The sequence below is a fragment of the Varanus komodoensis genome, unplaced genomic scaffold (assembly GCF_004798865.1).
Source record: "Varanus komodoensis strain SLA01 unplaced genomic scaffold, ASM479886v1 scaffold16, whole genome shotgun sequence".
Lineage (NCBI taxonomy): Eukaryota > Metazoa > Chordata > Lepidosauria > Squamata > Varanidae > Varanus > Varanus komodoensis.
Genome location: NW_025335468.1, coordinates 16,678,590 through 16,693,036, shown reverse-complemented (window position 1 = coordinate 16,693,036; position 14,447 = coordinate 16,678,590). Strand labels below are relative to the sequence as shown.

Here is a 14,447-nt window from a genome sequence, read left to right as displayed (position 1 = left end):
CATGAGCTTCATTTTACAAAAGCTTGCAAAAGGTTTGCAAGCTACTTTAAAATGTAAAGTAGCTTGTATCAGGGATGTTCACAGTCAGGGCAAACAGAACTACACACTGACTTTGATTCTTCCAGATGCCTTACCCTTTCCCGGCCAAAAGCAAGTAACAGCCCTTAGGGCTGGCAGAACTGACATTTTAGTAATGACCCACCTTTTCAAGCAGTCATGGTCAGCACTCACCAAAGCTGAACTCCTCCTGGGGCCAATCATAGGATACTTGCTTGTATGGATAATAGAGCTGCACAGTCTCTCTCTCATGGCCCTCTGTCTTTCCAAATGCCCATATTAAGCTTCATTTAGCCATTTTTACCCCCTCATAAGTCTTTTTGATGGAGTATGCAAGCTTCTGTATCTGCAGTGTCACACAAGATATTTGATGCTAGCAGTAGAAGTGGAGATAGTGGTACAAATGTTTAAGATCAGGATGGCGGAAAGAACAATTTAGAACATCTGAAAGATTGCAGCCAATGACAAATCATTATCTGTTTGTTTCTCTGTCTACCTGGGTAGCATTATATAATTTACATAAGGAACAATGACAGTTGGTTTGATGTTGAACACACTCCCATACACTGAGATGGCTTATAATTTGCTTAGAATATTTTTTATCATAGTTTAACTTAGAAAACATTCTGATGTTCTGCATCATGAGTAGACAACTTGTGGCCCTCCAGAAGTTTTGGCTCACAGTTTCCATCATCCCTCCCCATTAGCTGTGCTGGCTAGAGCTGATGCGAGCCATAGGCCAAAACATCTGGAACCCTAAGTTGCTTACTCCTACCCTACAGAGTGATCTAATGTAACATGCCTATTTTACTTCTCTTTAGTAAGCAGACCCAAACACATGCCCCCATGTTAATTGCTTTGTGTTTCAAAAAGTATTTGACCTAGAATCATAGTATAGTAGAGTTGGAAGGGGCCATGAAGGCCATCAAGTCCAACCCCTGTTGTTGCAGGACACCAGTTTACAGCATCCCACTCAGATGAAATATTCATGGTTCCATCATGAGAAGCAAGAATCAAAGAGTATCATTTGAACTAAGCCAGTGTTTTATGAGCAGGAAGGATTATCTAGTTGGCATGAGGCAGAAGCAGGTTTCTCTGCCCTGTCACTGGATGTATATTTCCTTCCGGTCACCTGGCTTGATAACCGGCATTTCAGTTGCTTTGGCGTTCCTTGTTGTCCTGTGCAGTGCGGCAGTGTGTGGGAAGCAGTCCGTAACCACAGTGCAGAAACCAGCCTCCCTGTGCTATAATTTTTCATGCGACCCAAATGGTATTTGTCTTTACAAAACATTTTGCAGACTTATGGCATCAGTAGCTTGGAGCATTTATGAATAATAATTGATGCATTATGTATGCATCAAATATATTATTTATGATTGCATAATTATACCATATAGTGTAGACTGCTTTGATTACTGCTATTTCTAGTTTACGGAAATGAGGTTATCATGGCCTCAGAACATGCAAACATAACTACAACAGAATGCAAATAACCATAAAATGAGCTGAGTGCAAGCATCAATGCGTCAAAAAGAGGCAGCTTACCCTGATCCTAAGTGCATTTTGTGGAAAGTACATCACAAAGGAACGTGTTTATAAATAAGCAATTATGTGCATAAGCAAAACAACAATGTTATTAATTATAAGTTACACTATAGGACCCCATCCCCCCACCCCGAGTAATTCAGTTTTAGTAGTAGGGGACTGGAAACTCTGCAACCTATGCCTTTTTCAGCAGGTGAGACATGTCCACTGTGAAGAAAGTGCCTCCCATTTTATTGCCATAGGACATCAGTTCCCCTGGAAAACCTCCTCGCCACCATATCTTGTTACAGTCCCTTTCTATTCACTGCCTCCCAAATTGGTCCAATGTTCATCAGATCCCTTCCTCTCAGCCCCCTGGGTGGTTGGCAGAAAACAGGTGGTTGCTCCCTGCTTCTGTCCGACCCATTTGCTCTGGCCTGGTTCAAGGAGAAGAGGTGTCCATCCAACTACAGAAGGAGGCTTGGAACTGGTAGTGATTTCTCATTGAAGGGAGAAATCATGTGGCCCCTTGCTTCAATACAATACAAATGCTGTTCCCCTCATTTACAACAAACCAGGAGGGAAGAGCCCTTCTCACAGAAGATACCTTCAAATAAAGGACTGGCCTCTTTAAAGTGGGGCACATATCCAACCTAGATCAGTTGGTGAAAACCAATAAGGAGGTGAAGCCTAGCTTTGGAAGGTACAACCAATTGACTCAAAGCATACTGAATTACGATTTCATGTTAAGTTTTAAGAAAACACCAATTCTGTACCCACTTCAGTCCAATTGTAGCCAAAGTGAAACATAACTGGACAAAAGGCCAGTGTTCAGCAGAAGAAAGCAATGGTCTCTCTCCTGTAGCTGCTCCATAATCAGAGCCAGGCCATGAGACTCTGCTGCCTGATAAGATGGGTAAGAGACAATAGATGGTACCTCCCTCCATTCCACATAGAGGTGCTGAAGGAGCTGGTATCAGAATCTATCTTCAACTATTGCAATGACCAAAACTAAATAAACATCACAAGCTAGCTGTGAAAACTGACAGTTCCCATAAAGGGTGTTGGCTCACACTTCCCCCCCTCCCCGCAAGAACCTTGAATCTCAAGAGAAGGTGGAAAAGTGAGACCACCTTGAAAGAGGACAGGATAACAACAACCACCAGCACCACCCTGAAAATCTCATCACAAAAGTGGGAAGATCAAGCAGTCACCCTTTTTGTGCCCACCACTTATGGGGCATGTTCTCTTGATGGCTTTTCTTTTGTGTGCAAGTTCAATTAGAATTTTTTTTAAATGGAAAATTGCATGGATTTGGGATTATTTAAAAAAAATAGGGGTGGCTACTAGTAACAGTCCCTATAGTGTGTTGTCTGCACACTTTGAAGGGGCTGTCATTAGCTATCAACTAGTGATGTCCAGAAAAAAAAAATTTAAAAATGTGTAAAGTGGGAGATGCAGGAGAGAAGCTGCAACAGAAGTTGTTATTGTAGCAGAGAAGGCAAATGGTGCAGGCAAATAATCCCTGGGATTTCTGCAGGAGAACCAAAAGGGAGCGAGTATGGAAAATCCACAAGGAGCCTGATTGTCAGGCACTAAGGGCTGTTTCAGGGACAAGCCACTCTGGGTAGTGGGCTGCTGTGAGTGGGCTACAAGCTCGCCTATTGTGCCTCCAGTGGAGATAAAGTGTTTTTAATATTTGCTTGATAATGAATAGGCAAAGGTTTCCCCAGCATGCTGGGGAAGCAGCAAGTAAAATTTCATCAGCGACACGTCTGCTGTCCAAAAGCAGGGGAGCAACCTGTGTGGCAAGACTGAAATATCTAACATTTTCTCAGACTCATCTGAAGTATATACAGTAATTTTTCAGTGTGAACAGAAGAATTGCAGAAGTATTTTATATCACAGGCACCACTGACTGAAATACCTGGGGATGTGATTTCAGAATTATTGTCGTTTTGCACTAGAAGCAGCCTTATTTTGAAAAGGGAGGTGAAATGATTCCCCTCCGCAGCAGCGTACTTCCAGTTGCATCTCCGTCTGCCAAAAGTTGCTCCCTGTTGCTGGTTCTATCTGTTTGTGTCAAGCCTCTAGTTCGAAAATCTTCTCTGCCTCCCTTCTCCCTGAATGCCTCAGCGGGCCTCCTGCTGCTGCCATGTGTATAATTATACGTACCGACTGCATTGCCAGTTTAGCTATGAATCATCCTGATGATCTCTTGGTTTCAGGGGAAAGGAACGTCTTTGTTAAAAGCCCCCACAAAGAAGACAAGGTGATTAACACAACATCAGCTGCCGCAAAAATCACTTTAACCCGCAGTCAAGGAAGAGGAGGCAGCTCTCAAATTTGGGGCCATTTTTTTTGCCTTTTTTATCCACCTGCAGTTGAACAGAGATGTTAGCTTTGTTACTGAAGGAAATCTTTCCTTTTGAGATTATAGTGGGGGAAATGAGAGGTGACTTTAGCACACAAGACTAAAATATCTAGTATCATGTATTTAGGCTCGACTGAAGTCACTGAATGCAGCTAAAGAACTTTGGAAGGGTTTAAACTATTTGCACTTATAGCACAAATGCAGCAGACTGCATTGACAACACTATTCCCTAGATTCGCCCTCGAGGTACATTGACCTACAGCTCCCAACATCCCCAGCTGTCACAGCCATGGGGATGAAGGAGGTTGTAGTCTATTGTACCTGGAGGACACCAGCTATGGAAAAGCCATCCAGCCTAGATTCTGGATCAAACCCAGCAGGAAATAATTGCCTCCCCAGTTTGACAAATATGTCCAGGGTGCTTTCCTGACATCAAGTGCTTTCCTTTCTCACCACTTCTTCCACTGATCATCAGCTGGTAGGTCATAACCTCTAAGCAGTACCTGCACTTCCTTTGGTCATGCTTATGAAAGTTTATTTGGTTTAAGAGAAGACAAGCAGGTCAAAGGGGAAGAAACAAATGTGGTAAGAGCATGAAGGCAGCTCCCCTGTTGCAGATTGGCATAAAGGTTGGTCTGACAACTTTGGAGACGACTGACCTAGATTCTTTTCAGCCTATGCTTGCCACACTCTGCACACAGTATGCACAGGGGAGACATGCACCCACATCTCTTCCTGCAGCCTCAGCCAATCCAGTGTGTCTCTGTTTTGCCTGGCTTTCTTTGTAGTTGTAGAAAGAAAATTTCTGGTACCCATCAATTGATGTGACCATCTAGTCTGGCCACTGGTAGGTAAAGAGTGTTGTGTCTTAAGTTATAGGTAACTTCCCTGTTCCATTTTCAAATAACGGTGGTAGAGATGCTTTCTAAATTTCAAAAGGGGCATGTTGCTTGGTCCAAAAAGTATTTTTTAAGCAAGGATGCAGACTTTTGCTTGAAGGTGGGGCAGTGTAGAAATGCACTGTGTGCCCTCTCCTTTATAGCTGCATCTCCTTTTGATATTATACATTCCTGTGAGTTCTTCAAAGTGCAATATAGAGCTGTCTCTGTCACTAACCAAAGATTGCTGACACAACGGACCACCCTGGGCATCAAGGAAGGCAAAAATCAACTGGGTGAAAAATGAACAGTTACACTTGTCTGCTTCCTTCTTTTGACATAAGCTTGGCAATAGAACGACTTAAGTATCAATTATTTTGCAACAGCCTACAGTAAGATGGATATAATGGAAAATGACTGAGTGAAGATTCGTGCCTTTAGTGACCTTTGAAGCGTGGTATCGCCTAGTCGCATAGTCTTGGGTGGAATTTACTACAATGATGAAACAACAACACCCCTGGCCCATGATAGACATAGTTTAGTAATGCATTGTAGAAGCTTCATGGTTCATGAAGCTAAGTGCAAAATTAATCCCTACAGAACAAACACAATATTAAAAGTACATAATGAAGCAATTAATTAAAACTAGGAGGGTGAGGGGAGAAAAGCACTGGTAATGTAATATTCAACAAATGGTTTGCATATATTCCTTTTTGATTGATGATGCTTTAGTGAGGCATATCCAGTAATTAATTATGAGATTATTAATGAGTTTAAAGATTGCAGGCCACATCAAATTATCCAAAGCTGGTTATTTCTGAAAGCCATTTTGGATTTTTATTGGAGATAGGTAGGATTCTGTTTAGTCTTCGGATGTGCTTAGAAATAGTTTTCACTTGCCCTGCTTGTGCATGTACCTGCATTTCCAACATCAAAAAAGATTGCCTACCCTAAATTGTTCTCTTCTTGCCTTCTACCTAAGAGTCAACAAATCAGGGAAGATTTGCCTGAATTTGACTGTTACTACATTGCCATACATGAATGCAATTTTGCATGAATTACAAGATTTGGTCCTCCCTCCTCAATTAACTGTCTGGCATAATAAGGAAGGACTGGAATCCATTGCTCAGCTCCAACCGTAATGGATATCCTGAAAGGTCCTGCACATCTGTTGAGCATTTGTGGTTGTATGAAATAATGTCCAGGAAGCTGCACAAATTTGAGTAGAACTAATGTGCACAGAAATATTCAGGACCTCTACAAAAACTCACTCATAGCCAAGCTTCCGTGCATATTTTCAAGGAAGAATTATTGACCTCAGCTGTTGATCTGAAGTTCCATGAAAGCAGATATTTGTAACTGTAACTGAAGGGAACTGGATCAATAGATTATATGCTGGTACATGTATTTTAAGAAATAAAACAGAATAAAGAAAATTATCTTATTAAATTGGTTTGGTGTGTCAAATGGAAAATTCCTTCAAGGCCTACGGCTGAGACAGACATCTCTGTAAGCCCATTTATGGCAGCAACTTCTCATTTTATTTGGACTGTGCAGGGTGCTCCTTCTGGTTCCTGAAAGCTCCCCCACCCCCCACACCAGGATCTTGACCTAGACTGGAGCCCTGGCACTTATTCTACAGGAAAAATGGGCAGTGGTGGGGAGAGTAATTGATAGCTGCATTTGAAATCATGCCTGTTGGGGCTCTTGGATAGTCCTTCCAAAACTCATCTAGGTAAAATGAGACCTGGGGCTTATGGTGACAATCACCCCATGCAGATGAGGGAACGCAAATGCAAGAGAAACGTGTTAGTGGTGCGTAGATGCTGCTGCTATCGATCTACTTTAGAAAGCCCTGCTATCCTGTTGAGTAATCACTCCTTGCTGGGACAAAATTCAGCTGACAGGTGCTTGTGTGCTTTCCCAGGTTTATTCCTAAGCTGCACCCTGCCTGAGGATTTTTGCCTAACTAATACTTACAAGGACATAAAGTGTGCCGCATAAGGTATGATGCCCGTGTGGCTGAGAGAACAGCCATTTGCCTGAGGCCACCTAATCAGCTTATGGCAGAAATGAGGTTGGAATCAGCATCTCCCTGGTGGTTAGATCGTGTTCCTCACCAGAACGCTATTCTCACTCAATCCCAAATCTTCATTTCCCCCTAAATCTAATATATGCCAGTCTTGGGTGGCAGCTTTCAGTGTCTTTATCTTACAGGAGTGAAATAAGCAGAGGGCAATTGTTTCCATTTTAGTAGCTGAAAATCCCAAGCATGTGGTCCTGTTGTTTCCAGCATGCTGAATGCATGTATTTATTTATACAATAACTATTTGTAAAACATGAATTGCATTAATCTCTATAAGTAATTAGACTTGGTTTTGACTCTGCTCTGTGCAACCAGCCCTTGTCTTGACAACCCCTGTTTAATATTTAAGATTTTAAACAAATTCACGCTTCTTGAAGCAGTACAAGTTTTCAGAAATAGAACAAAGCAGTGTTTAGACAAGAAAGAAAGATCAACAGGTTTGATTAATTGAAGTTTACTCAGAAACTGGATAATTGCTGTTTACAAACAATATTAAATCAGGTGTATGTTTGAAGCAGGTGGAACTTCATTTCACTTTAATTCATTTTCATTATTACAGAATTAATAATGGGATCAAAAATAATGTAAAGAAAATCTTTACAAATCTAAACAAACAAATTTTCCCATTCTCATGGAGTCCCACTGAACACAATGGACTTACTTCTGAGTAGACACATATAGGGTTGCACTGTATGGATTTTAAAAATCATGACGTGCCAGGCAGAGAACATGACAAAGTGTTGTAAACTGGTTTGTTAAAATGGATTGTTTATCTATCTGGAATTTAGTTAGCTATTTTTGGTGTCTTACTGGGGCTCCTCCTCCTCTCAGCAGCTCCTCTCTTCCGCACAGGACCACGCAGGAATTGATGGGTGGGTGATTAGGTGCCATTCATGCCACTTTGGGCAAGCTCCTCAGCTGAATGGCTCCCTTGAAGGTTGGCCTGTTAGCACGCCTGCACTCATGCTTCCCCACGCACACGGCTGGAAGGGTGGCTGGCTGGCTCGCACAGATGGCTGGAACGCTGGCTGGCTGGCTCGCGGGGGATTGCTGGAAGGCTGGCTGGCTGGCTCGCGGGGGATGGCGGGCAGCCACCGTTCCGCTTGTGCAGAGGCACAGGATTAGGCCATGCACCTGTCTTGATCCCGAGAGCCCTGGCAGTGCAGCTCAGTGGATAGATGGGTGGGTGCGAGCTTGCCCATGTAGCAGCGCCCTCCCTCTTGCCTCCTTCCTCGGCTGCTCATTGTGCAGGGGAAATGCCTCTTTGTGGTGTGCCTCTGCTGCTGCCAGAGTTGGCACCCAGGTTCCTCCCGAGGCAAGCAGGCACAAGATAATGATTTGGCTTGCCCTGCCACCGACGCAGAGCCTGTGGACAAAAGTTGCCAGAGCAAGGTGAATGCAGCAGCATCTTGCTTTTTTGGCAGAGATGCAGAAAAAGAGCTCAAAACAGTCCCTGAAAGATGCTGTCTAGGTCAGTTGGCACCAGGCCTTTCTGAGCCCCGGGGATGCTCAGCAACTGCCCCATCATGTCAACTTTTGCCTCCAGCCTTGCTGGTTTTGCTGGGGCCCAGTGCCTCCCACACTGGCACTGCTAGCTTCTCAGCCTTCGTGCCCATAGCCATCTCCCTGCTGGACTCCAGAACCTTTACGGCTCAGTTCTTATTTTCAGCCCTCCTGCATTCTGGTTAACTGGGAGAATTTCAAGTACTAATTGTACAACTGGAAAATAGTACTACTGACTTGAGTTCTTTGAGCTCAGTTATATCCATTTCCATATGACTGGGCTTTTTTTCACAAGAGCAGAACTGATAATGTTAGACACTGGGATTTTTCTGGAAATGTATTTTCAGAATCTGTGCATCAACAAATAGTATTTTTTTCTTTTAAATTATGGTTCTTGAGGAGACTTTGTTGTTTCTGTTGCCATAATTTTAGGCAGTTGTGCTTTGCTTTTTTATTTTGCTCAGGAATCTGGAATATTCCTGCAGGAAGAGTTTAAAAATCAGCAAAAAGTGTTTTTGATTAATATTATTCACTTTAGACTTTAGTCTTGTGCAAAGATTACTATCAGCATCATGCATGTCTCCTTTTGACAGAAGATAAGCAGGATACAGCCTAAGGCATACCTAAAGTGTGCATTAATAATGAAATGGGACTGTGGGTACAGCTACAACTAGAAAAACCTTGATGTAATTGTCCATACAGTTGAGTGCAGATTTTTTTGAGCATGGTGCTTTGCTGATGTTTACATGCACTCCTGAGTATTAGTGAAACTACTCGGTCAGACTCTTGATGCAACTGAAAGGATGACCTCATCAAGACTATTTTGTAATGGTGTGTTTCCAGTGCACACAAATGCTTGTATACATGGGTGAACTCCCGCATGAAGCAAATTGTGAAGAAATCACAAGGCCAGTCAGATTGCTTCTTGGTGATGTTTTATCAATAAAGACAGGTACATCAGCAATAGATAGAAGGTGACAAATAAACCAAAAGCTGCAACAAATGCCACAACATGTATAGTGCTTGTACACAATTCTCTCTCTCTGTCTCTCTCTCTCTCTCTCTCTCTCTCTCTCTGCCCCTGATCCCAAGCAGTAGAAAAGTATCCCTAATGTATTGGCATGACTTCTAAAACAAAGCCAGTAATTTCAGGCTGCAATCCTATGTGAATTTACTTGCAAACAAGCCCTAGTGAACTCAGTGGGACTTCTGAATTGGCATGTCTACTGTTGCACTGTCAGAATCATAAATTCCAAAACATGCTTAATTATTATTTATTCTTTTACCGTCTCAAAACAAATTATAGGTTTTTAGCCATCATTGTTCACAGCACTGTTCCGAATGGGATTCCCTATTATTGACTTGTATCAATGTTTGATGTTCTTGAGACAAAAAGCTGTACCTGAGTCCTTGTTTTAAGGGTGCTGCAAATTTCTCAGGGAAAGGGAGTCGTCATAATCTTGTGAGCATGACTAGCAAAACTCTTTCTTGTGTTCCAGCATATGCTGGATGTAATTAGGCAACTGCCCAAGGGGGGGAGCTTGTAAACATTCTGAATCCGTGCCACATTCTTCTAGCATCTGATGCTGCCAAATGCCTAAATGAGTGTTCCAGCCAAATGGCCTAATGTATAAAATAGATCCCTGAACAGAATGCTTTCTGGTATACGATACAAATAGGGGATGGATGAACCTGGGGGCCAAATGCTTGTTTTCAGAATGCCGTGTTCCGGCAGCCTACCTTTTTTCCGCCTCTTTTTTCAGCAGAGATATGATGGGAGAGTCATGTGGATTATCAGTCTTCGTTGTCTATCCTTGAGCTATAAGGGGGTTTGCTGTGCTAGTTTCATGTGAGGAGAAGTGAAAAGGGCATCCCAAATATCCTCTAAAGATGAGGCAAAATTCTCTGACAGAAGCTTGGGAAAGAAAACTCTCCTGGGAAATTTTGATGCCGTTAATACAGAATTACACTAGATTGTTAGCTCATACTGAGAGTTGAAGAAAGCAATGGACTAAGAGAGGAGTTCCTGAAGGAGTGGGGGCTAAGCCCTGTGCTCCCCTCAACAATATTAACATTGTATTAAACAATATTTAGACTAGAACAGCACTCAGAAATGGCCATCCTCTGTGCACAGGCCACAGCGGAGGAATTTCATCAAGTATTCTTCACAGCAACCCTGAAATTATGGCAGTCATGTGGGGGGAGTCTGAAAGAAAACATGATCAGAAAATTACCAGAAACTTATTTTCTGAGTATTCTCATCCCAACTGTCATGGCACAAACGCCAGAGTGTTTATCGCTAACCAAGGGGTCCAGTCTGATGCATGTCTAAACAGGAAAAAATGGCCTACATCTGCCAGCATGCCTGGATACGCTGGTGTTGTAGGCCTTTTTTGCCCAAGGAAATGCAAGATTGCATGTTTAATAACATACATATGGACTCCAGCTGACAATTTTTGTTCCCAGTCTGCTAACACAAATAGTGAGGAAGTGGGGAGAACCTTTTCATGTTTTTGCCTCCACAATGCAAACATAGGTCTGCCTTTTCAGGGAAAACTCCACTGATTTCAATGGGGTGTGCAAACAAGTACCTATATTTAGGATTGCTACCTCATATTGAATTTGCATGACACTACACGAAACTGAGTAACTAGCCACAGGGGGTCCATATCATGTGACTCCTACAGGAAAGTTTGTTAGTAGGCAACAAGCCATCCCGACAACCCGTGGCTTATTCTTGGGCTTGTTGCACCCAATGGGTTGTCATGTTGTCTGAACCTGGGTGAGCAATTGCATCCTGGGTACAGGGGAGCAGGGACTGAGCCGGTTGGCAAGAGCAGCAAACCCCACCTTCCTGTGGCTTGCTGATGTCACCACCAGTGAGAGTCAACTCACTGCTGCCAAGTGGCACAGCGGAGCAGTTGTCACTGCTCAGAGTTCCCCGCTGCTCCTTTCTGCTTTTACCCTCCTGCTTTTTCCCTTTCCCTTTTTTTAGATAGCCCTTTGCAGTCCTGGAGGTGTCACCACTGTTGGCCTTCCAGAATGCTTAAGTGGCACATTAGAAGGGTCATTGCTGATTCAGCCCTCTTTTTTAAGTTTAAGAAATTTGCACAGATATTTTCATTTTTTCTTTAATAGTTGATCCTGTACATGTGGTGAGGTGTATTCGTGTAAATAGGCTTACTTTTTACATTGTGCTCTATTGACAGGTGTCAAAAGGCAGGGATCTCTGCTCATTAAAAACACCCTTTTTGCAGTGAGATCCTGTAGTTCTGACTGTTCTCCTGCATCTTTCCCACCCTTTCCTGATGGTGTAGGTGCTTGGGAAAGTGGGAAAGTGCAAGCCACTTCATTTATGGTAGCTGTCACTTTTGCCTTGTACCTGTCAGAATTTGGGGGGTTTTGAGGGTCCTGATTAGGGTTTGCTTGACAGGGATAGATGCATAAATGTTACCCTGTCAAAAACACCATGTTAAAGGAAGCCCTGTTTTGACAGCAAGCTGTCAATTGCATCCGTAAATGGATCAGTATAATTGATTGTGAGACAATATCAGTGATCAACCTCAATGAGTCCTTTCAATAGCAAATTCTGAATAGCACACAGAAACCTAGATTCTAATAAATATTTCAATCGCAAGTATGATTATTCAGCTATAGCAGGAAAATCATATTTGGCACACAAAACTAAGAATGACAAAAACTCATCATCAGCACCCACTAATTAATCCAAGGGAAAAATCAACTCACCCATCCATGTCTGCCACATAAACATTTTCTTACAAATTATTAAAACTTGATTTCCTTGCAGAGTCAACTTAGCATGAAGAAATGGATCAAACTGTAATTGACATATTACATGCTACACCTCTCCAGCTGTCATATTTGTAGAAGGAATCCTATCCATTTTAGAGTTCCACAAATCTAATACCATCCATTCAGAGAAAGGGTAGATACATAAAAATTCCAAAACTGATCAAAGTGAATAATCTAATCTAATTTAGTACTGGCCCACAAAAAAGCCCTATGATATAAAGCAAAATCTGGAAAACCCAACCTGCAGGGAGGATAAATATACAGAACAGAGCAATAAGGTTTTGAAAATGCTTGCAAAGTATAATGTGCTCACATTAGACACATATAATCCTCTGTATTTTATTGTGATTGTGATTGTATTCATCTTAAGTGTGTTACCTTACCCCATCTTTGGAAATATTATTTATTAGTTAGTTTATATTTTTACACTGCCCATCAGCCCAGAGGCTCCCTGAGCAATTCACAAAATTTAAAAAATACAATAATTGATATAAAACAGTCATTGTAATATAACAATAATATAATTAGTATAAATATAATAAAAAATAAAACAATGATTCACCTGCCATGCCTGCAGCTAAATCAATCTAGAGGTATAGTAGTAAAATACAGTAAAAATGGAAATACAAATCTTACTATTAAAATTTTGGGAAAATAAAAAGGTTTTCACCCAGAGCTGGATAGAACAAAGAGTGGGTACCAGGTGCACCTCTTTGGGGAGCTGACTCCACAGATGGGGCGCCACAACCAAGAAGGCCCTTCCCCTAGTAGTCACCCTCCTTGCTTCCTTTGGAGGGAGCTCTTTGACAAGGACCTCTGCTGATGGTCTGAGGGTTCAGGTAGGCACCTACAGAAGAAGATGTTCCTTCAGAAAAACTGGAAATATCCATCTATTTGTATGCTGTGAGATCTCGATAATCTATTTACTCAGATTTAGACTGCTCATTTTCTGGAGTAAGTATTTCCAAATAAACAGTAAGATATGGGCCTCATTAAAATTTCAGTATTGCCACACAGAATACAGTGTGAGATATTGGCATCAGTTCAGATCCAATTGGCATCAATTCAGTCTTTGACCAGTGAACTGTAAAGCAAGACAGATCACCAGACTGTTAATCACCTGCATCAGAGTTGGTGCAGAAGAATAATTCCAAGCATTCCATTTAGCTCTATAGTTACCCTTTCAGATTTCACCCTGAAAGTACTTTGTCCACATAGAAGGGGGCTCAGTCCCTCTTGTGCAGTGCTGGCATACCCAGAACTGAGATCTGGGGACACCCCACTTCACCCCTCTTGTTCTCATAAGGATGGCATTGCCTGCGTTGCTTTGCACACTTACGTGAGAGTAAATGTTGCTCAATGCCATGGGACTTGTCCCCAAGTAAAGAGTTCCCAAGCAAAGGGTAGGTCTGAGTAATTAAACAGAAGCCATTCAGTGTATGTGAACATCTAGGCATTGGGGTGATTTTGCTAGTGAGAAACAGGGTTAGATCTATGTTTATGCTAGAGCTGAAAAGCTATGGTGAAATTAACAGAATAATTGCAGCATGGTTTTCACACTTAATGAGCTATAGCAGTTAGATCCACCTAGAAGAGTTTGCTTGTACGTTCTGAATGGAATGGAAAAAAATGCTAAGATGTTACCAAAACTGTCCAACTTTTTTGTTTCTAGGTATGGCAGTGTGGCGGTAGTGTTGAAGTTCTGCCTTGCTCTAGGATTGCTCACATTGAACGAGCCCATAAGCCGTATACAGAAGACCTGACGACTCATGTCCGAAGAAATGCACTAAGAGTGGCTGAGGTCTGGATGGATGAATTTAAAAGCCATGTTTACATGGCATGGAATATCCCCCAAGAGGTGGGTTTTTCATGAATATTGATGTGCCCATAAAATCTTCATTCCAAGTCCCCATCAAGTTCATGAGTTGCTGGACTGCTCGTTGGGCTCATTTTGGACTTTCCTATTGTCTATGGATTTTTGTGCAAATCTTTCCCTGACAAGCTCAGCTTTTTGAGTGGAGAACAAAGTGCTAACTTCAGGAAAGTGCAAATCTTGATGTGCAGATCAGTTGCTTCAGCAGGTATGAGGATAAGAAAAGAAGAGCCATGCTGGATCAGTCCAGCAAGCCATTCAGACAGCAGCCAACCAGTTACTTACTGGCCAGCCATAGGCTTAGCACCTTCCTGCCCAAGCTCCCCAGGAAATTGTGTA

General features: G+C 42.3%; 1 protein-coding gene across 3 annotated transcripts in view; it reads left to right on the top strand.

Moving 5' to 3' along the window:
* The window catches only part of GALNT18 (polypeptide N-acetylgalactosaminyltransferase 18), a 332,287-nt gene that overhangs the window by 242,717 nt on the left and 75,123 nt on the right, over nucleotides 1-14,447 (top strand). For all 3 annotated transcript variants that reach the window (XM_044425517.1, XM_044425516.1, XM_044425518.1), the window contains exon 7: nucleotides 13,908-14,093. In XM_044425517.1, the coding sequence (XP_044281452.1) occupies nucleotides 13,908-14,093 (186 nt within the window). The remainder of the gene's footprint in view (nucleotides 1-13,907; nucleotides 14,094-14,447) is intronic.